General features: G+C 40.5%; 1 protein-coding gene across 4 annotated transcripts in view; it reads left to right on the top strand.

Annotated features, from left to right (window-relative positions):
* Positions 1-9837, top strand: part of ROBO1 (roundabout guidance receptor 1) — a 1605434-nt gene extending 1595597 nt beyond the window's left edge. For all 4 annotated transcript variants that reach the window (XM_077480101.1, XM_077480100.1, XM_077480099.1 and 1 more), the window contains 3 exons: positions 2295-2603; positions 4191-4384; positions 7510-9837. In XM_077480101.1, the coding sequence (XP_077336227.1) occupies positions 2295-2603; positions 4191-4384; positions 7510-7524 (518 nt within the window). In that variant the 3' untranslated portion in view covers positions 7525-9837. The remainder of the gene's footprint in view (positions 1-2294; positions 2604-4190; positions 4385-7509) is intronic.
* Positions 9838-23779: the final 13942 nt, after the last annotated feature.

The following is a 23779-nucleotide window of genomic DNA, read 5'->3' as shown; positions in this document are numbered from 1 at the left end:
TTATGGTACTCCTTGTTCACTTTGTTTTTTGGACACTTGTTCATCTGTATTTAATGACATTTATTTCCAAGATAATGCAGTAGATAGCGAATCATATTTTTAAATGTGACAATTCGCCTGTTATTTTCAGAAAATTCACCTATTATTTTCACATGAGACTCATCTAATAGCTACTGCATACAGCATAATATAGAACTTGCAATAATAAACAAGTTTTGCCTGTCACATTGAAAGATTCGCCCATCTGTCACATTACACATACAGACAGATTAATTTTGGGATAACATTCGCAGTGCAAATCACACAACAAACCCTTTATAAATACAACCCTTAAAATGACCCTTGCTATTTCTTATGCTATCACAATTAGAAATACCTACAGTATGTATGGAGGCTTTTGTGGGCTCTTTATTACTTCCTTTCTTATGTCACAGCTCTCAAACAATCTACGCTCTCTTCATAAGCCTAAAGTCTGTGAAGTCTGCCAATATACAATGACATCATACAGCAAAATGACTCTCTCACTAGGGGAGACATGGGTATGTGAGGGATTGTTTAAATTCCTGGCAAGATAGTACACAAAAAAACAATGCTTAAAAGCAACAATATTTCTAAATACTAAAGGTAAAATCTGAGAGCACAATCTAAAATCTAAAATAATGTCAAAAATGCTGCCATGTTTGTTATACAACCAACAGAGCCAAAGGCGGTTGATGTGTTTCACCCAAATTGGGTTTCTTCAGGATCCACTTGGTATTCACAATGTATTAGCCCAAAATGACAGATAATACAGGAAAATGATAGGGAGGCTAGTTCACATTAATCATATCAGCCAGATGATATTAAAAAAAAAAGTTTTCCTTACCCTTCCATAAGGGTAGTCCAATTTAAACCCTGTAAGCCAGGATAATGTGAAAGAAGTGGGTAATAGTCACAATCTTAGATGGAAACCCCACCTGCCATTCATATCGGTCAATGAAAAGCTCACGCCCTGTATACAGCCAGGCTCCCAACAAGTGCCGCCGGATTGGCCTGGATTCCAAAAACAGCATATATCATAATGACATCATACATTTTTCCTTGAATTGCTGGGATTTTTTTTCCATAAGCTGACAGCACAGCCAAAGGGGGAAAAATACTTCCAGCAAATCAGTTATGGATGAATGATCATTATGGGCAGACTTTATGGACATCAGACTACTGTAAACGATTAATGGGAGGCATATAATAATGCTGGTATTACCTTTTGGCACTAAAAACAAGCCACAATCCTTAAACTAATTGGCTCTAACATCTAAAGAACTCACTAACCTTTCTACACAATAACCCTCACTTAACTTGACTGATAAACTGTGGTCTCCCAGAATGCTTAATTCTTAACTTAACACTTACAGTACATCGTACACTTAACCTAGTCCTTAAATGTAACACTGTATCCCTAGCATTTAAAGCAGTAGTAAAAAATAGATATAAATCTCTATGCAAGGTAAAGGCATAATGTTCTAGCTTATGATAGCATATTATGAAAGACTTAGCTTAAAATGAGGCCCTCCAGGATGCGCTGTCACTGCTGCAGAGGCTTCTATGTTTACCTGGTCTTCCTTCTGGTTTCGCAGGCTGGGAACCCTTGAATGGACAAGCCACAATGACATTCCTTCATAGCACGTGCATGTGCATGTTTAGGAGATATTCATTTAATCTACAGATACGATTTTAAGCTTACATGTAGGTAAAAATTAACATCCAAAGTTTACTACCACTTTAATATAATGCTAGCCATACACTTGTAGATTTCTTTTATTTAGCTCACTTGATTCCCTCATCCAAGCTAAACAGCATGGCTGTTGTGTTCAAACAGCTGTAGCACCTTTGGCTATCTGACTACCCAAACAGTGACTGCATCTGATTGTGTTTAGTCACTGTACAATCACACTTTTCCACCTGGCTCCATAGATTTTTCAGGTGAAGTTTGCCGATCCGTATATTACTGACAGGGCTACCCGCAGAGATAGATATTTAGCTGCTTCCAGCATTGTAGGCTTCTCCACCCATGCTGTTTAGCCATGTATGGCTAGCCTAAGCCTTAAATATAAAATGTACCGGTCATCATGGTGTAGTTATCATGATTCATCTTCTTGCAAATACCAGCAAATCCACCAACACTGTTTCTGATAGGAATTTGAAATGCATTACTGCTGTTAATTATGAGATTTTGGTCCACAATGCATTTTAAACAGACACAGCCATTGCTATATGTAATAATGTGACATGAAACTCATTTATCTTTTGTTTAGATTTACCACCTCCACCATTGCCACCTCCTGCCATTAAATCTCCAACTGGACCATCCAGAGCCCTGCTTGATGTGCGTTCTGGGATGCCACAAAAGTATATGCCTACAGAGCAAAGACTAGACAGGCCGGCAGAGAGAAAAGGCCCCAACTACAGAGGGAGGGATGGAGCAGATAACAGGCAACAAGCTGAAGTCCGGACAAATTCAGGAGAAAGGAGGGAATCTCTAGAGCAACAAATTGATGGGAAAATGAAACGAGGGAAACTAGGAAAAAAAGATGGCACACCAACAAAAACCTCTCAATTACAAGGTAAGTAATTTTTTTTATGTACTCACTATTCATTATTTGTGCTAATACTGAAACAGACACTAGTGCTTACAGCCAGCAGAATGACCTTTCTGGAACATGTTAAGAGAAGGGTTGGTAAATTCCCTCAAGTATTGGGCCACCTAAAAATAATGTTTTGAAATTAGTTGAGCTGCAGCAGTTTGAACCACCCTGTGGTTTATTATCTATTACAAGAACTCTGGCAATAAGATCTCTACAGTGAGGTCCAAGCCACAAATCACTATGGGTGGCTGAAAAAAGCCAGCCCATTCATTCTTTGTATTTTCATTATACATTTTGAAGTCTTCAACAGCAAGAAGTCAGATTCCATAGCTGTTAGATGGAGAAAAATAGTTCAGAGGGGGTGACTACACCACTGGAGATATATGGGAGGCCTTACAACTATTGTTCATGTGGCCATAACTGAGTTAAGAGACTGAAAGAAACAAACCCTCAGTTGTTGTAAATGATTAATTTAAACAGACACCCACCAGACTTCATAAAAGTGTTTTTCTTTAGAAAAGATATCAATCAAAGCCATAGCTGTCTTCCAAAAAGATTAAGCTATCGAACCATAATAGATGACATTTATGCATTTGTTCCTATAACCCATGTTATAATACCATGGGTTACCCAACCATAATTTCTTCTGCAGCAGTAATTCTTTGCTTCCATCTTGAAGGCTAATTAGCCTTTCCAAATATTATATTTTTCAGATGTCAGGGCCCATTCACACCTGCATTGTTCAACACAAGCCCAATGTGATAACAAACTGAAATCCATTGTATCCAATAAACTCAGTTCACACCAACTTGTTGTGCTAATGTGCGTTGGGTATAATTGGAATGTACTGCATTTCAATGCAAAGCAACTCGGTACAGCAATTTACAATTAATCATAGCACGCTGCAATGCACAGTGAAAAATAAAAAAAAATATATAGGTAATGATATACTTCACTTTGCAAGGGGAATTGTACTTTTCAAAGGGATTTTCCCTATAGCTTGGTGAATAGATGAAGCTCTGCTGAAATCCATACTCCAATCATGTGCAAGCAAAAAAAAAGTATTTTCCCTTTCCACATGATTGGATGTTATTTGCAAAGTGGAACGTCACCACATTCACAAAGCCCATGGATATATTCCCTTCATAAACCATTCCAATTGCATATTTTATATTAAAAAGAAAGCTCATCAATGCAACATGGTGAAAAATGCACATCAACACAGTGGGGTTGATTTACTAAAACTGGACAGTGCAAAATCTGGTGCAGCTGTGCATGGTAGCCAATCAGCTTCTAACTTCAGCTTGTTCAATTAAGCCTTGACAATAACAAAGTTGGGTGGTTTCTATGCAGAGCTGAATCCAAACTCATGAGCATTGTTTTGTTTTCATTGTTATAGTTATTAATAACATGTAATATGGGCAGTTATGTTCCCTGCATATTTTAATTATGTATCCTCGTGTGTGTTACTCTTTGGTGCACCTCTAAATTCCATGTGAGCTTTTTTGGAATTTCTTAGTTCCTATTCTTCACACAATTGTAATCATTACATATTATATTTCACAGAGGATATCTTCCCATATTGTAAACCAACATTCCCCACATCAAATAATCCTAGAGATCCTAGCTCCTCCAGCTCTATGTCTTCGAGAGGTTCGGGTGGAAGACGAAGAACAGATCAACCACCAGGAAGAAGAAATGCAGCAGAGATGCAGCTTTTAGGGTCATATGAGCGTACAGTTGATGAAGATGAAATTGAGGTACATCTAGGCTTGCAATTGTTATTAAACTGCCAGGGAAAAGAAATACAGGGGCCTGCATATATCTCTAGATATTTGAACCCGCATGCGAGAGCCCTTAAAATGGGGATGATTTTTATGCAATTACCAGGTTTAGATGACAAAATCAAATTGTAGACCACTCTCTCCTAGCCCCAGTCCTTCAGGCACCAAGATGTCAGGTGTCATTTATTTGACTCAGTTGACCTAATAAAAAGACCATATATTTCTTTATATGGTCAAGTGCACTGGACTTGAAGTAAATCAAACAGAATGGAAACTATAAGAGATTAAAATCACAAAAAAAAAAACGACGCAAAAACATATAAACTCATTTATCTGGTCATCCTTAGTTTACCCTTCATGCCTTTATGGTAAGGTCTGTCAAAACATTGGAAAAACATGCTGGTTCTGCATGCATCAGTTCCCACGCACATGCACCTTACCTGATAATTATGTGAATGAAAATCACATTGTTTCTTCAGATATTTCTCAAAATCTTTGTTTTCTGTGTTAAGTCCTTCATATTGTTTATTGTATTACAGGTCATTAAATAGCGCCAACAATTTATATAAATGAACACACATACTAGGGCCAATTTAGAGAAGAGATAATTAACCTACCAGCATAAAGGTGTGTGTGTGTGGGAGTTATAATATAAACCACCCCAAACCTGCGCAAATGGCAAACAAATATTCAATATTCAATAATAGTGACAATGAGAGCAGCATGTTGTATGTAGAAGTAAGTGAAGAAGAAATCAATTAAAGGTTAATTAATTTGAATGCGCTCTCTCAAAAAAAACTTTAAAGTGCATCAGTGTCAGCAAAGACAACCATAATACATATTGTGTAAAGAATATATGTGTATAGTTCAGAGAATAACTATTCAATGCCCAATATAAGTGAAAAATCAATAAAATTGCATGTACATCTTCCTGTTCTTGATAAACAATGAAGAGTAGATTTTCCACCACCATCACCTGCCACACATCCTACCAGAATCCATGACACCCATTACACGTAGTCATAAATGCCTGTGGATAATGCCAATGGAAGATTCTTAAGCCACAGTACTGGTCCAAATGGATATCCAATCAGGATATCATGGAACTCATTACAGGTATACATAAACTCTTATAGGAAATCCCAGTATGGAAATTCTCATGACCACAGCACCGATCCGAACAGATTTCCAATGGTTAGTGGAAAAAAGCAAAGAAAAAAAGGGCTTCCATGGTGAAGTATATCATGATGTATTTGAAAAATGTGTTTTTCCACACTGGGATGGAACTATAAGCGTTTATGTATACCTGCAAAGGGTTCCATGAGATCCTGATTGGATATCTGTTTGGACCGGTACTGTGACTGAGAATTTCCCATTGGCATTATCCACAGGTGTTTATGACTACCTGTATTGGGTGTCATGGGATTCTGGTGAGTAGGATGTGTGGCATGTGATGGTGGTGGAAGATCTACTCTTCATTGTTTAGCAAGAACAGGAAGATTCACGTGCAATTTTATTGACTTTTCACTTATATTGGACATTGAATAGTTATTCTCTGGACTATACACATATATTCTTTACACAATATGTATTATGGTTGTGTTTGCAGACACCGTTTGATGCACTTTAGAATTTGCACTTTAACGTTTTTTTGAGAGAGCGCGGTTCAAATTAATTAACCTACCAGTATGTTTTTGGAGTGGGTGGAAACCAGAGTGACTGAAGAGAACCCATGTAAGGAAGAGCATGCAAACTTTATGCAGAGAGCATCCGAGCTGATATTTAAACCAAGGAACCAAAGTATAGGTGCTAACAACTAAATCAGCTATACACTACAATTTTCTTTCCTTCCACTACAGGTTAAAGGAAAGAAAATTGCTTGATACTCTCCCACTGCATTATTGTATTTTGACATCAAGAGGTTTCTAGAGCCAGCCACAGGAATCACATAAGAAAAACCCAACAGTATGGTCATACTGAAGTCTATTGATAGATTTAATACAACCAGCTTACCCATAGATGCATCAAAATACCTCTGTGCCTGCCAACAAGGGTTTCTCCGCCAAGTACTAAGTCATGTTTTGCTTGGGGATCAAATAATTATTTTACTCAATGAACTGCAACTCAATTTATAACATTTGTATCATGTTTGTTGATATTCTCTCTCTACTATTTAAAATACACCTATGATAAAAATTATAGACCCTTAATGTATATGTAGGTGGGCAAGCTTACAAAATATGCAGAGGATAAAATAATTATTTTCCCCACTGTATACCAGTGACTTTGTTTTGAAACCTATCTGAAGAAAAATAATATGTTTAATAATATTAAGTTTAATTGTTGTTTTACAAATGTGCATATAATTGAGTTATTTTTAAGGCTCCATGCAAACTGGACGTTAAAATAATGTTATAAAAACACTAGTAGCTTTGCAATGAGTCTTTCAACATTTTTTAACGTTTTTGCAAAAGCGTTTATTAGTGTTTTTTAGCGTTTTTTTTCCCAATGGATCAAAAACATTTAAAAATGTAGCTGAGCCATTTTATTGAGCGTTTATCAATGTTTATCAGTGTTTCTGCATGTTTAACGTTTTTTACCGTTTTTTTGTGGTCAGAAAAATAGCTCCTGAATGCAATTTTAGAGCGTTCAGACAACAGTCCATAAACTGTACTGCTGATAAACATCCAAAAACTTCCATGTGTGCATGGACACATAGGATAACATAGAGGGGAGTTTATGGGTTGTTAAAAAAAATGCCCAACTCCCAAAAATAACCGATTATAAGCTTCAGTGTGCATGGAGCCTTAAAGCCTTATAGAATAAATTATTTTCTCTGTTTCAATTTAATTTCCTGGTTTTAAATGCAGCCTCCGCTGTTATTTATTGTAGGCATTTTCTTCAACCTGATAAATCATACTTTATAAACATAGATTTTTATCATGGTTGCTTTCATTAGTAAAAATAAATTGGCTTTCCCCGTGAATTGAAATATTATGTTGTTTTTGTAAGGGCATTAAAACTACTTGGGGAAAACTGATGGTGAAGATTAGTTGGAGAGAAATATATGTTCAAACCATTTGTGTCATTTTGCTTTACAGGAAACAGAAAGTTGAAAGCTAAAGATGGAGATGTTGGAGATTCTATCAGATATTAAATTCCTCAAGATGCCTCAAGATGAAAGACCTTATGCCAGAGATACTGTTCAGTGCAATCAGATTGTACGCGCTCGTTCATTTTATACACATAACAGCTGAGAACCTTTTTCGCTTTACTTGTTTACACCCTCTTTGTATAAGGCCACCCTGACGTTTCCCCCAGCACCCCAAAAGCAGCACTTAATCCAGGCACCTTCTTACTGCTCCGGCCAAAAAGGCAGGTTGTCAAGTCTTAAGGTGTTGGTGCCAAGACTGCTGCTTTAGAGAAACAGACAGCCAAAGGTGCCAAGACTGGAATTGTAAGCTTTCTGGCCACCAAGCTCTCCTAGAACAACTCTTGCCTATCAAGCTCCATTGGGAAGTAGCGCAGAGCGTTGCCCCCAAATCACCAAAGCACCAATGTCTATCCATAGCCTAGAGCAACCACTCAAACAATGGGAATCCATCTTCAAATGTGTAATGTTTTCACAACTGACCATAAAGTTTCATTAAGTGAAAATGCATATAACCCAGGATGTTTTCGTTGTATACCTGAAATTACTGTCCAGCAGTATTGACCTTCATTGCCCTACTTTAGCAGTATGGAGGTGATTTCATTGTAAATATGTACTTTTTCATACATTTCTGTGGTACTTGTCTTCTTCATTGTCCATCATTAAAAGTATCTTTGGTATTACATCCTATTGATCATGCAGAAGTCAAGCCAGTCAAATGCCTGGTGGTCTTGGGATTCATAGAAATAAAATCGTACAGAAAATCATTTATTTTTCCATTCAACAACATTTGTAGGAAAAAAGAGAAGAAAAAACAAAAAGTATAACATTTGTAATAAAACACCAAGTAAAAAAAAAACTGCTAACCCTCTCTGGTTATTTATCGGATGGCGCCTCTTCGCAGAGTCAGTCCCGCTGAGAAAAGAAAAGTGCCACTTCAGGAAATTTGATTTGATATGGTTATTTTGTAATGCACTGTTTTGTTGGTTTTAAAAGCACAATCACTAAACTTTATTTTTAAACCATTGCAACTATTAACCTTTTTTTGTCTTATTGAAAATGTTGGAAAATCATTATTGTTATTATTATTTTTGTTAATGCATTTCAATAATGCTGAATTTATTGTCATACTGTTTGGAAAGATAGCCAATGGTGAAACATTTGGTTCTGTCTATGTCTTCATGAATAGTTAAGTCTGTGTTTTATATCATTACTGACTAAAATGTATCTCTAGAAAGAATCATTTCTAATCTTTCTCCAAAGGAATTGTGCCTCTCTGGGGTCAGTCAGTAGTGACAAAAATGCTTATAGTGCATCTTTTAATATTTATTTATGCCATAGTAAGGAACTTGACAATAAACAAAAAAAAACACGTTATCTATTACGGTAAAAAAAAGCATCTGAAAATAGCTACATGTGTTTTGGTCTGAAAAGACATTAAAATTTTAGTATGATAAATAAGACCATTCTTTCTTTTTTTATTGTAATCAAAAAGAAACACTAATAATTTGAACAATTATATAATGCCCGGATTGTAAGTTTTGTTTTTATTCCACAACTACTTAGCTACATATAAAAAAACTTTAAATTCAGTGTCTATCCATGTAACTTTTGTTCCTAAATTTATTTTTTATAATGCATCTTTATCAAGCTGCAAGGAGAACTCTGTTTGTCATATTTTTATATTAAAATGTAGCTAAAAATGGCCATATTGAAAATAGCCAGCAGTGTCCTAGTTCCTCCTATTGTAGTATAAATAAACAAAATACCAATCCAATTTTTCATGGTATAAAATACAGTAAAAACTGTATAAACTGAAATGGAAAACAAAACAATTTCTCAACAATTTTTAATAAATCTGTCAACCTCAAAATAGTACGTACGTGCTTTAAATTAACCACATGATGTTTTATGTCCATGAATGTTGTATCTGGTTTATATTGTGAACCTTAAGTTGCCAATGGTGCTAAAGCATATACTTTTATTTTTGTTTCGTTTTTGTTTTTTTGTTTTGTTTTTTATTAACATGGCTGCCTTAAGGTCTCAAAGAACCAGAAGTGAAATACATTCTTTTGTTAAAAAGAAAATGTTTATTTTAAACAAGAATAACACTTTGAAAGATCGAGAATTGTAAGGGAACAAACCATGTGATTATTGTTTTTATTATTGTTCATTTAAAAAAACATCTTATTTTTAGCCATAATTTTGCATACTGAGGATCAGATAATCCAAAACATAATTTTTTTGTCACATTATTTATTAAAACTGTTCTCAAGAACCTTCCTTGTGCTCCATTGTTTTCTTTATTCATTTTACCATGAAATGTTTTCAGATAATTATGCAGTAATTTTACATAAAGGTCCCTGTTCAGTTATTAACCTTACAATAAATTGCAATGAAGTTCCACTTAGGGTTGTGTGGGAAATTCTTGTTATCAATGAGAAACCTATGTTGCTATAGAGAATATCTAATTCCTGTTCATTACTGTAAAACATATTTATTTTTTTGTGATTTGGTTAAGTAATTTAATCTGAAAAGGTATAGAAAAAAATTATGCTGCCCAGGAAAGGAATATAATTGCCAGGTTGGGTTGCTTGCATGCACTTCATGGTCATTGAGAAGCTCTTTAATTCAGTGCTAAGTTCTTTAATGACTGTTGTTTCTTTGTAACATTTATTAAGTTTACTTAGCCTTCGTCATGGTTGTTTGCAAGCCTATAACCTTTCTTTCTTAGATGAACTGATACAAGGTGACCCAAAACAATACATAATCACTACACCTAAATTATAGAGAATGCTAAAAAGGATAACATATGTGGTGTAGGAAATATTCCTCTGGAATTTGATACAAAATTAGAAAACAGACACAGTAACCATTTACTTAAAAAAAAAAAAAAAAAAAAAAAAAATATATATATATATATATATATATATATATATATATATATATATATATATATATATATATATATATATATATATATATATTATATAACGTATCATAATGAATGAGATTTTTTTTTTCTGGTTGATTCCTATGGGTTACAGGACTTTCTTCAGACACATTGCTCAGAGACAGACCTTCACTCTCCCTCCCCCAACCAAAAATGTATGAGTTTGGTAGCTCCTGCTATCTTTGGTACCTCTCCCACTACACCACCAAATAGCATACAAAAAGTAATGGGAGGTGATATACTAAAGGTAAAGGCAAATAGGTTGTGCACGTTGCAAAGTGCAGTTGCCCCAAAGCCTAATAAATTAGGTAAAGTTTCACTTTGAAAAAAATACCCAATTAAAATAAATCATCATTTTTGCTTGCACATACGGTAATTGGATGATGGCAGTCAGCAGGGCTTCTGCTCATTTACTAAGCTCTGGAGCAACTTTACTTGCAGAGTGCACAGTCTATTTACCTTTAGTAAATCAACCCCTTGGGGTTGCAGACTGAAGTAACATCCTATAACAAAGCAGAAGTCTCCAGTTGAATTTCAGATGAGCCTATTTTCGGGTGGAGTGGTAAAAGATTATCATCTCTGTTAGCATGTTATCACTATCTGTGGCCCCATTTGATAGATTTGGCCATGCTTCTCTTCCCAGTAAACATCTATCAACAGCACAGAAAGTGCTAAAAAAATTATCCCAATGGGGATGTTCCATGAGGCAAGAAAGGAATTTCATGTCAGATGGTGACCTCTTAGAACCTAATGAGGTGATTTTTGTTTCACCTAGCCTTGCATATGAAATACAGCTTTTTATATCCCTATATAATTTCATTTTTGTTTATAGGGGCCCATATACAGTCAAGCTCAAAAGTGGCAGAAATTGTGAAATTGTTCATGGCAAAAAACGGTCTTTTATTTAAGGATAACAATCACATGAAGCCATTTATTATCACATCGTTTTTTGGATCCTTTTAAAATCATAATGATAACAGAAATCTCCCAAATGGCCCTGATCAAAAGTTTACATACCCTGGAATGTTTGGCCTTGGTACAGACACAGAAGGTGGCACACATAGGTTAAAATTGCAATTAAAGGCTATTTTTCCATATTTGTGGCTTTTTAAATCACAATTAGAGTCTGTAGTAGACATGTGCAGAGTAAAATATTTCATTTCGGAATTTCGTTTTCGTCCGAAAGCTTAATTTATTTAGTTACTCCCGAAATTCGTTTTTATTTATTTCGTTTTTCGTTCAAAAATTGCATTCGTCCGAAAATCCACATGAATTACGGTCGAATCTGTCTTGGAAGGCTTATGGTGTCTGTCGAATGTATAAAGAAGATTCGACGGAGCTAACTATATAGCATACTTTAGAACCCTATTAAAGTCTATGGGACTCCAACGTTCAAAATCTAAAGTGCTAATTTTAAAGGCTAATTTGCAAGTTACTGTCCTAAAAAGTGTTTGGGGACCCGGGTCCTGCCCCAGGGGACATGTATCAATGCAAAAAAAAGTTTTAAAAACGGCCATTTTTTCGGGAGCAGTTATTTTAATAATGATTAAAGTGAAACAATAAAAGTGTAATATTCCTTTAAATTTCGTAGGGGGGGGTTGTCTATAGTGTGCCTGTGAAGGGGCGCATGTTTCCCGTGCTTAGAACTGTCCCAGCACAAAGTGTCATTTATGCAGGAAAAAAAGTCCTTTAAAATCACTCGCAGCTATTATGAATTGTCGGCTCCGTAATACAGAGAACACTCATTGAAAGTCATTGATAAAAAAATAAAATAAAAAAAAAAGCGTGGGGGTCCCCCAAATTCAATTACCAGGCCCTTCAGGTCTGGTATGGATATTAAGGGGAACCCTGCCTCAAATTTAAGAAAAAATTTGACGTGGGGTTCCCCCTAAATATCCATAACCAGACCCTTCAGGTCTGGTATGGATATTAAGGGGAACCCCGCGTCAAATTTTAAAAAAAATTGACGTGGGGTTCCCCCTAAAAATCCATACCAGACCCTTTATCCGAGCACGCAACCTGGCAGGCCGCAGGAAAAGAGGGGGGGACGAGAGAGCGGCCCCCCTCCCTCCTGAACCGTACCAGGCCACATGCCCTCAACATTGGGAGGATGCTTTGGGGGTCCGTGACCCCTCAAAGCACCTTGTCCCCATGTTGATGAGGACAAGGGCCTCATCTCCACAACCCTGGCCGGTGGTTGTGGAGGTCTGCGGGCGGGGGGCTTATCAGAATCTGGAAGCCCCCTTTAACAAGGGGACCCCCAGATCCCGCCCCCCCCCTGTTTGAAATGGTAAGGGGGTACAAAAGTACCCCTACCATTTCACAAAGAAAGTGTAAAAAATGGTTAAATAAAACAAACACACTTTTGAAAAATTCCTTTATTAAAAATAAAAAAATAAAAAAAAGATTCCAGCGGCGGTAATCCACTCTTGCTATCCAGCGACGGACAATCATCTCTCCAGCGATGTCTCATGTCATCCAGCGCAGCGAATCCTTCGTCCTTCTTCTGTCTCCTCCACGGAGACACTGCAAGGATTCCGGCGGCTGACGTTTCTTAAATACGGAGGGCGGGGCCACCCGTCACCTGACCCCGCCCCCCTCTGACGCAAGGGGAAACCCGGGGTTCCCCGTGACGTATGGGTGACCCCGCCCCCCTCTGATGTAACGGAAACCTGCCTGTGTTACATCAGAGGGGTGCGGGTCACCCCTACGTCACAGGGAACCCCGGGTTTCCCCTTGCGTCAGAGGGGGGCGGGGTCAGGTGATGGGTGGCCCCGCCCTCCGTATTTAAGAAACGTCAGCCGCCGGAATCCTTGCAGTGTCTCCTCCACGGAGACAGAAGAAGGACGGAGGATTCGCTGCGCTGGATGACATGAGACATCGCTGGAGAGATGACCGTCCGTCGCTGGATAGCAAGAGTGGATTACCGCCGCTGGAATCTTTTTTTTATTTTTTTATTTTTAATAAAGGAATTTTTCAAAAGTGTGTTTGTTTTATTTAACCATTTTTTACACTTTCTTTGTGAAATGGTAGGGGTACTTTTGTACCCCCTTACCATTTCAAACGGGGGGGGGGGCGGGATCTGGGGGTCCCCTTGTTAAAGGGGGCTTCCAGATTCTGATAAGCCCCCCACCCGCAGACCTCCACAACCACCGGCCAGGGTTGTGGAGATGAGGCCCTTGTCCTCATCAACATGGGGACAAGGTGCTTTGAGGGGTCACGGACCCCCAAAGCATCCTCCCAATGTTGAGGGCATGTGGCCTGGTACGGTTCAGGAGGGAGGGGGGGGCGCTCTCTCGTCCCCCCCTCTTTTCCTGCGGCCTGCCAGGTTGCGTTCTCGGATAAAGGGTCTGGTATGGATTTTTAGGGGGAACCCCACGTCAATTTTTTTTTAAATTTGATGCGGGGTTCCCCTTAATATCCATACCAGACCTGAAGGGTCTGGTTATGGATATTTAGGGGGAACCCCACGTCAAATTTTTTCTTAAATTTGAGGCAGGGTTCCCCTTAATATCCATACCAGACCCGAAGGGCCTGGTAATTGAATTTGGGGGACCCCCACGCTTTTTTATTTATTTATTTATTTATTTTTTTATCAATGACTTTCAATGAGTGTTCTCTGTATTACGGAGCCGACAATTCATAATAGCTGTGAGTGATTTTAAAGGACTTTTTTTCCTGCATAAATGACACTTTGTGCAGGGACAATTCTAAGCACGGGAAACATGCGCCCCTTCACAGGCATACTATAGACAACCCCCCTACGAAATTTAAAGGAATATTACACTTTTATTGTTTCACTTTAATCATTATTAAAATCACTGCTCCCGAAAAAACTGCCGTTTTTAAAACTTTTTTTTGCATTGATACATGTCCCCTGGGGCAGGACCCGGGTCCCCAAACACTTTTTAGGACAGTAACTTGCAGAATCTTTTCTCTCTGTCAAATCTTTTTTCTCTGTCGAATATTTTCTCTATATAATCTTGGACTAATAGAGGTAAGGTTAGGCACATTCGACCACAGGTTCTATAGACAGATTGTTGTCAGAGTCATGTCGAATCTCCTATTCTATATCGAACTGTTGTAACAATGAAAACGAAAATAAAGCATTTATTTATGTCGGATCTTTTGTTTTTCGGATTTTGTGCTTTCGTTATCGTTTGTCAAAACGAAAACGAAAATAGCTGAAATTCGGACGAAAATGCATTCGGACGAAAACGAATGCACATGTCTAGTCTGTATATACATAGTCAATGAGTTTGGTAGCTCTCACATGGATGCACTAAGCAGGCTAGACTGATCCATGAGGTTTCTTGATCTACCTGACCTTGGCTTTGTATCAAGAGATTCCAAAATTTTCCACTTCTTAGTAAGTGATTGAACAATACTGACTGGCATATTCAAGGCTTTGGATATCTTTTTATATCCTTTTCCATCTTTGTAAATTTTCATTACCTTGGTATCCAGATTTTTTGATTGCTCTTTTCTACCTCCTCATGGCTCAGTGTCTAGCCTGCTTAGTGCATCCATGTGAGAACTAACAAACTCATTGACTATTTATACACAGCAATCAAAGACAATGGGAATCCCACCTAATTCCTGTGTGTAGTTCTCACCCTGTGTATATATGGGGGGGGTAATCAAAATATATGAGAAACAAAGATACAAAAAAACAAAATAGAGAATTCTATACACCCAACTACATAATTTATTGCATCAGAAAGCAATACAAAACATTGCTCGCACAAACACCAGAACCCCCACAATCCCCAAAAGTACTCCCTTCCCCCTAGATTATCCTCACCCTGTATGGACCAGAAATGCACCACCCCTCTTAAACACTTGAGGGGTGGAGGGTGCACCCCCCTAAAAGAAGCCAACCTACCGAGATCCCCAAGACCCTTTTCCCAAAGGGTTCAGTGATCCACCTTGTAACCTCAATAGGCATGTTTTACACTGCCCCATAATGGAATGGGGATACACTGGCCAATATGTACACAACCTACTAAACCCACAGGTATATCTGCACAGTCATAGGTCAGTCAGTCATGTGTGGAATATGGGTGATTAAAAAAATGGAATAAAACACTCCGATATTCAATAGTTATCAATTCATCTGATGTTCAGCTGGTTAGCACTGGTAACAAAGGCAGAGAATTCAACCATGTAGGTGATCAGTCCCGACTGCTGTTGCCTAGATGTTGTTGTAGGCTGTCCATGTGGGCATATGGAAGGAGAGATTGCTATAATATGGAGATGTGTGAAGCAAAGATTAACTTCTGTGTAAGGTCAGATAAATATATATCTATAACAGCTTCAATTCTTCTGGGAAGGCTGTCCACAAGGTTTAGAAGTGTGTCTATGGGAATCATTTGGTGGAGGGGGGACTATGGTGTGGAGTTGTTTTTTAGGGGTTGAGCTTAGCCCCTTAGTTCCAGTGAAGGCAACTTTTGAGGCATCAGCATACAAAGACATTTTGGACAATTTCATTCTCCCAACTTTGTGGGAACAGTTTGAAGATGGCTCCTTTCTGTTCCAACATGACTGCACACCTGTGTACAAAGCAAGGTCCTGGTCCTGGGGCTGTCTTGAATGAACTGCACATTTGAGATCTCCCCAGAGTGGCTCAATGATATTGAGGTCATTAGACTGAGGCCGCGTACACACGCGGGGACTGTTCGCTCAACTTTGTTCATCAAACAGTTTCAGCGGACAGTCCGCTCAAAATTAGCATGGACGGACTTGGCCACACACGACGAATGAACAGTCCGCTGAAACCGTGCGCGATGACGTGAACGGCACGTACGACGGGACTAGAAAACGACGTCCTATACACTGCAATGCAAACTTCGGCGTGTAAATCCTTTCTGAGCATGCGCGGAACTTAGTTTGACGAACAAGCCTACACACGAGGGGACTGTTCGCTGAAACAAAGTTTCAGCGGACAGTTTTTCGGAAATTCCGAAAAACTTTGTTCAGCAGACTGTTCGCTGAAACTGTCCACTGAAAGCCCGAAACACTGTTCAGCGGACAAAGTTGAGCGAACAGTCCCCGCGTGTGTACGCGGCCTGAGATGGCCACTCCCGAACCTTCATTTTATTCTGCTGTAGTCAATGACAGGTTGACTTGGCCTTGTGTTTTGGATCATTGTCATGTTGGAATGTCCAAGTACGTCCCATGCGCAGCTTCCTGGCTAATGAATGCAAATGTTTCTCTGGATCACTTCTTGATTAGAGTTTGAACACTGCTGATTGGCATTCTCAATTCCTTGGATATCTTTTTATATCCCTTTCCTGTTACAGTAGGTGCCGCCAATATTGTGTTTCCAGCGCGATACTGCCACGCTGGTTCCTGGCGACAGGCTTCTCTAACCATCGCGATCCGGTTGCGCTGGTTCTTCCACTGGCTGCAATAGGAAAATGTCATTTTCCTATAGTAGCGAGAGCGAGAGAGCGAGGCGATATTGTGGCCTCACTCATGAAGCCTGCATGTCTTCTCGGGGGCATACCAGGCCCTTAGGTCTGGTAGGGATTTTAAGGGGAATCCCCTACGCCCCAAAAAATGGCGTGAGGTCCCCCAAAAAATCCATACCAGACCCTTATCCGAGCACGCAGCCCGGCCGGTCAGGAAAGGGGGTGGGGACGAGCAAGCGGCCCCCCACCTCCTGAGCCATACCAGGCCATGTGCCCTCAACATGGGGGGTGCCTTGGAGAAGGGGGGGCCAGGCAGCCCCCCACCTCAAAGCACCTTGTCCCCATGTTGATGAGGACACGGGCCTCTTCCCGACAACCCTGGCCGTTGGTTGTCGGGGTCTGCGAGCGGGGGCCTTATCGGAATCCGGGAGCCCCCTTTAATAAGGGGGCCCCCGGATAGCGGCCCCCCAACCTATGTGAATGAGTATGGGGTACAATGTACCCCTACCCATTCACATGTGAAAAAAACCACAACACACAAGGGTTAAAATAGTTTATTGCACGGCTCTGGGGGTCTTCTTCCGTCTTCGGGGGTCTTCTCGCTACTCCTCCGCTATCTTCTGCTAGCTCTTACTTACTTACTAGCGGAGGAGCCTGGCTTTCTTCTTCATCGCCGCCCTCTTCTTCCGACTTCGGGGGGTCTTGTCACCCTCTTCGGTTCTTCTTGCCAGGCCACTGCTTCTTCTTCCAGCTCTTTTTCAAGCAGTGGTCCGGTCTTCTGTCGCCGCCGCTGCCGCCACCGTCTTTCCATTCTTCTTCTTCTTCTTCTGGAGATGTTGACTTGACGCTCTCTCCGGCCGCAATGCCAGGGACACGGTGGGCGGCGACATATAGGGACAAGTGGCAGGGTCACCGGTTGATGGCACATGGTGACCCCACCCCCTTACGATGCCGCAGACCCGGAGGATGCTGGGACTGTGACATCATAAAGGGGCGGGGTCACCATGTATAAAATGGCACAGGGCCTCCCCCCAAAATCCACACCAGACCCTTACCCGAACATGCAACCTGGCAGGTCGCAGGAAAAGAGGGGGGATGAGAGAGCACTCCCCCTGAACCATTGGGTGGCTGAATTTACATTGCGGGAATTTTTTATTCTTTTATCTTTTAATAAAGGACTTGTCCTAAGCTGTCTCTTGTCTTTTTTACAATTTTTGACATTTTTTTGTAAAATGGTAGGGGTACAATGTACCCCATTACCAATTCACATGGGGGGCGGGATCTGGGGGTCCCCTTGTTAAAGGGGGCTTCCAGATTCCAATAAGCCCCCCACCCGCATACCCCCACAACCACTGTTCAAGTGTTGTGGGGATGAGGCCCTTGTCCCCATCAACATGGTGACAAAGTGATTCAGGGTCAGTCCCCAAAGCCCCCCTTCCCATGTTGAGGCATGTGACCTGGTATGGTTCAGGAAGGATGTCGCTCTCTCATCCCCACCCTCTTTTCCTGCGGCCTGCCAGGTTGCATGCTCATATAAGGGTCTGATATGGATTTTGGGGGGGCCCTATGCCTTTTTTTTATTTTGGCGCAGGGTTGCCCTTAAAATCCATATCAGACCTGAAGGGTCTGGTATGGATTTTGGGGGGACCCCTACGCTAATTTCCTTTTAATTTGGCACAGGGTTCCCCTTAATTTCCATACCAGACCTGGAGGGCCTGGTAATGGACTGGGGGGAGGACCCATGACCTTTTTTTCAATCAGTTTTATCAATATTGCTGAGACCCAACAATTCATTACAGCCACGATCAGTTTTAAATGACAATTTTTCCTTTAGAAATGTAATTTTGCTATGGTACTGTTCTAAACACGGGAAAAATGCACCACTTTACAGGCATACCATAGACACCCCGCAGGCATGACATTTAAAGAGGAAGTAAACCCTTTCAGACCACTTTGACCTACAGGTAAGCCTAGATTAAGGCTTACCTGTAGGTCCAAGCAATATCTCCTAAACCTATATGGTTTAGGAGATATTTGCCCGAAAATGGGCACCGCTGTCTACGGCGCATGCGCCGTAGACAGCGGCGCGCAGGCGCACTAAATGCGGCAAGTCCAAGAATGGATTTGCCTAATTTGTCGACTCCCGTGCGCATGCGCGGGAGTGACGTCATCGCGGCTTCGCCGAATGGCAGCGGCGGAGCTGCGAGACGCGACTCCCGTGCGCATGCGCGGGAGTGACGTCATCGCGGCTTCGCCGCTGTCATTCGTCGGAGCTGCGAAACGCCACCAGCAAGATGGATGCGGCGGACTACAGGGGACAGCGGCGACTTCGCTGGCTCCTGTGTCAGGTAAGTGACACATAATGAGCTACTATGCGATGCATAGTAGTCCATTATGCTTTACCTTTGCAGGGAAAAAAAGAGGAAGTAAACCCATCAGGGTTTACTTCCTCTTTAAAAGGAACATTTATTTTATTGTTTCACTTTAATCACTTCAATACAGGGCATTTATAGACCTTCCTTACCAGACCAATTTTTTAGCTTTCAGCGCTCTCACACTTTGAATGCCAATTACTCAGTCATGCAACACTGTACCCAAACAACATTTTTATAATTTTTTTCATACAAATAGAGCTTTAATCACCACTGGGTTTTTTATTTTTTGCAACATAGGTGAATTTTTTTTTTTTGAAAAAAAACACTTTTTTTTTTAGTTTCTATGAATTTTTTTTGCAAATAAGTAATTTTTGTTCATAAATGTGGGCCAAAATGTATACTGCTACATCTGTTTGGTAAAAACAAATAACCCAAATTAGTGAATATTATTTAGTCTCTGTGAAAGTTATAGAGTCTACAAGCTATGGTGCAAATCATTGAAAATTGATCACACCTGATGCACCGACGGCCTATCTAATTCCTGGAGGCCTTGAAATGTCAGAAAAGTACAAATACCCCCCAAATGACCCCTTTTTGACTGTCAAAGGTTTTTAGTAAGAGGCCTGGTGACTTTTTTGAAGTTGTAATTTTTTTCCCACAATTCTTGGGAAATTTAAGAATTTTTTTTCCACCAAATTGTCATAATAAGTTATTTCTCACACACAACATATGCATACTTCCAATTACACCCCAAAATACATTCTGCTGCTCCTCAGAAGTATGGCGATACCACATGTGTGTGACTTTTACGCAGCCTGGCCACACAGAGAGGTCCAACATGCAGGGAGTACAATCAGGGGTTCTAGGAGCATAAATTACACTTAATTTCCTAACGACCTATTACATTTGCAAAAGCCCTGGAGCACCAGGACAGTGTAATTGCTTTCCAAAATGGGGTCATTTTGTGGGTAAACACCCCAACATCTGTTCTATGAGGCATAATGAGTCTTTTGAATGGTTAATTTTTTTTACACAAGTCTTCGGAAAATGTGGAAAGAAAATTAAAACGTATTTTTTCTTATACAAAGTGGTCAGTTTATAAGATATTTCTAACTCAAAGTATGTATATAGCAAAAATGACACCCCAAAACACATTCTGCCACTCCTCCTGAGTATGCAATATCACATGTGTGAGACTTTTACACAGCCCGGCCACATACAGACACCCAACATTCAGGAAGCACCGTCAGTTGTTCTTGGAGCATAAATTACACCTCTAATTTCCAAACAACCTATTACATTTTTGAAGGCCCTGGAGCACCAGGACAATGGAATTACCCACAAAATGACCCCATTTTGGAAAACAAACTCCCCAACGTATATTCTACGAGGCATTATGAGTCTTTTGAACGTTTCATTTTTATACACAAGTCTTCAGAAAACGTGGAAAGAAAATTAAAATCTTTTTTTTTTTTTTTTACACAAAGTTGTCAATTTATAAGCTATTTCTAACACATAGCATGTATATAGCAAAAATGACACCCCAAAACACATTCTGCTACTCATCCTGAGTATAGCAATACCACATGTGTGAGACTTTTACATAGTTTGGCCACATACAGAGGCCCAACATTGAAGTAGTACCTTCAGGCTTTCTAGGAGCATACATTTCATTCTTACCTATCACACTTTTGAAGGTCCTTGAGCACCAGGACAGTGGAATTACCCACATATGACCCAATTTTGAAAAGCAAAAACCCCAAAGTATATTCTATGAGGCATGGGCTGGGGGCAGGTACTCGGTTACTCTGATAGCCTGATGACAGGTTCTCGGGTACTCTGATAGCCTGGTTACAGGTACTCGGGTACTCTGATGGGCTGGTGACTGGTACTCGGGTACCCTGATGGGTGGTCACAGGTACTTAGATGGACAGTGACAGGTACTCAGATGGGCTGTGACATGTACTAGGTACTCAGATGGGCTGTGACAGGTACTCAGATGAACTGTGACAGATACTCAGATGGTCTGAGACAGGTGCTCAGGTACTCGTGTACTCGATGAACTGGGACAGGTACTCGAGTATTCAGATGGACTGTGACAGGTACTCAGGTACTTGGGCACTCAGATGAAGTGTGATTGGTACTCAGACAAACTGTGACAGGTACTCGGGTACTCAGATGAACTATGACAGGTACTTAGGTACTTAGATGGACTGTGACAGCTACTCGAGTACTCTGATGAACTGTGACAGATGCTCGGGTACTCAGATGGGCTGTGAAAGGTACTCGGGTACTTAGATGGACTATCACAGGTACTCGGGTACTCAGATTAACTGTGACAGGTACTCGGGTACTCAGATGGGCTGTGACAGGTACTCAGCTACTTGGGTACTCAGATGGGATGTGACAGGTACTTTGATGGCTGGTGACATGTCCTCTTTATTAGGGGGGTGGGGCAATCAGTGTGTGTTGGTGTACACTGTAAGCGGTAACTAGGGATGAGCCGAACACCCCCCGGTTCGGTTCGCACCAGAACTTTCGAACGGACCCCGCGTTCGTAACGAACGTTAGAACCCCATTGAAGTCTATGGGACTCGAACGTTTGAAATGGAAAGTGCTAATTTTAACGGCTGATATGCAAGATACTGTCCTAAAAAGGGTTTGGCGACCTGACTCCTGCCTCAGGGGACATGGGTCAATGCAAAAAAAAGTTTTCAAAATGGCCGTTTTGGTGGGAGCACTGATTTTAATGACAATTAAAGTGAAAAAAAAAAAATGAAATATTCCTTTAAATATGGTGCCTGGGGGGTGTCTGTAGTATGCCTGTGAAGTGCCACTTGTTTCCCGTGTTTAGAACAGTCCCTGCACAAAATGACATTAAACGGAAATAACACCATTTAAAACTGCTTGCGGTTTTAATGTTATATCTGGTTCCTGCAATATGGTTGAAAATCATTCAGAAAAATGGCATGGGTAGCCCTCCCTGCCCATTACCAGCCTATTTGGGTCTTGTACGCATATTAAGGGGAACCCCGTACCCATATTAAAAAAAGGAAATGCGTGTGGCCCCCAGGCCCTATATACTCAGAACAGCAGTATACAGGCGGTGCAAACAAGACAGGGACTGTGTAGGTTTGTTGTGTTAAGTTGAATCTGTTTGTAATTTTCAACTGGTACATTTTTAAAATGTAGCTCCAGTCAAAAAAACTATTTTTAAGCTTTTTGGAAAACATAGGGAAGGGTTATCACCCCTGTATAATTTGTTTTGTCGTTCATCTTTTTTCATCTCACTTGCTGTTGTCTCCTTCCGTTTGCAAGTAGGAGATGTTTGTAAATTGGATGTTTGAAAGTAGGGGCCTGCCCTATATGCTCTGCAGAAATGGCGGAACAAGGTGTTGGTTTTGCCACAACATTGTAAGCCCTCAAAGTGACTCTTGGTGGGCGCTGGAGCGCCCTGCTGTGAACGATTATATCAAGAATTGTAATTACATGCCATTGTTGAACAGTGGTAGAAAAATTGACCTTTGGTGGTTGTGGTGCTGGTGCCACAACACTATAAGTCCTCACCGTTACTCTGGGTGGGCACAGGAAGGGGCCCTCCTGTGAAATATTATATCAAGAATTGTAATTACATGTCCCTGTGAAACAGGGGCAGAAAAATTGGGCCTTAGGCACTGGTGCCATCACACTGCAACCTCTGCCATATACTCTAGTTTTATTGCAGGAATTAGCCCTGCTGCAAAGCATTGCATCAAAAATTGTAATTAAACGCCCCTGTTAAACAGGGGCAGAAAAATTGGGCCTTAGGCACTGGTGCCATCACACTGCAACCTCTGCCATATACTCTAGTTTTATTGCAGGAATTAGCCCTGCTGCAAAGCATTGCATCAAAAATTGTACTTAAACGCCCCTGTTAAACAGGGGCAGAAAAATTGGGCCTTAGGCACTGGTGCCATCACACTGCAACCTCTGCCATATACTCTAGTTTTATTGCAGGAATTAGCCCTGCTGCAAAGCATTGCATCAAAAATTGTAATTAAACGCCCCTGTTAAACAGGGGCAGAAAAATTGGGCCTTAGGCACTGGTGCCATCACACTGCAACCTCTGCCATATACTCTAGTTTTATTGCAGGAATTAGCCCTGCTGCAAAGCATTGCATCAAAAATTGTACTTAAACGCCCCTGTTAAACAGGGGCAGAAAAATTGGGCCTTAGGCACTGGTGCCATCACACTGCAACCTCTGCCATATACTCTAGTTTTATTGCAGGAATTAGCCCTGCTGCAAAGCATTGCATCAAAAATTGTAATTAAACGCCCCTGTTAAACAGGGGCAGAAAAATTGGGCCTTAGGCACTGGTGCCATCACACTGCAACCTCTGCCATATACTCTAGTTTTATTGCAGGAATTAGCCCTGCTGCAAAGCATTGCATCAAAAATTGTACTTAAACGCCCCTGTTAAACAGGGGCAGAAAAATTG

This window comes from Lithobates pipiens, unplaced genomic scaffold, assembly GCF_037356315.1.
Source record: "Lithobates pipiens isolate NorthernLeopardFrog02 unplaced genomic scaffold, aLitPip1_a1.2 Scaffold_16, whole genome shotgun sequence".
Taxonomy (NCBI): Eukaryota; Metazoa; Chordata; class Amphibia; order Anura; family Ranidae; genus Lithobates; species Lithobates pipiens.
This window is presented reverse-complemented; position numbering and strand designations above follow the sequence as displayed.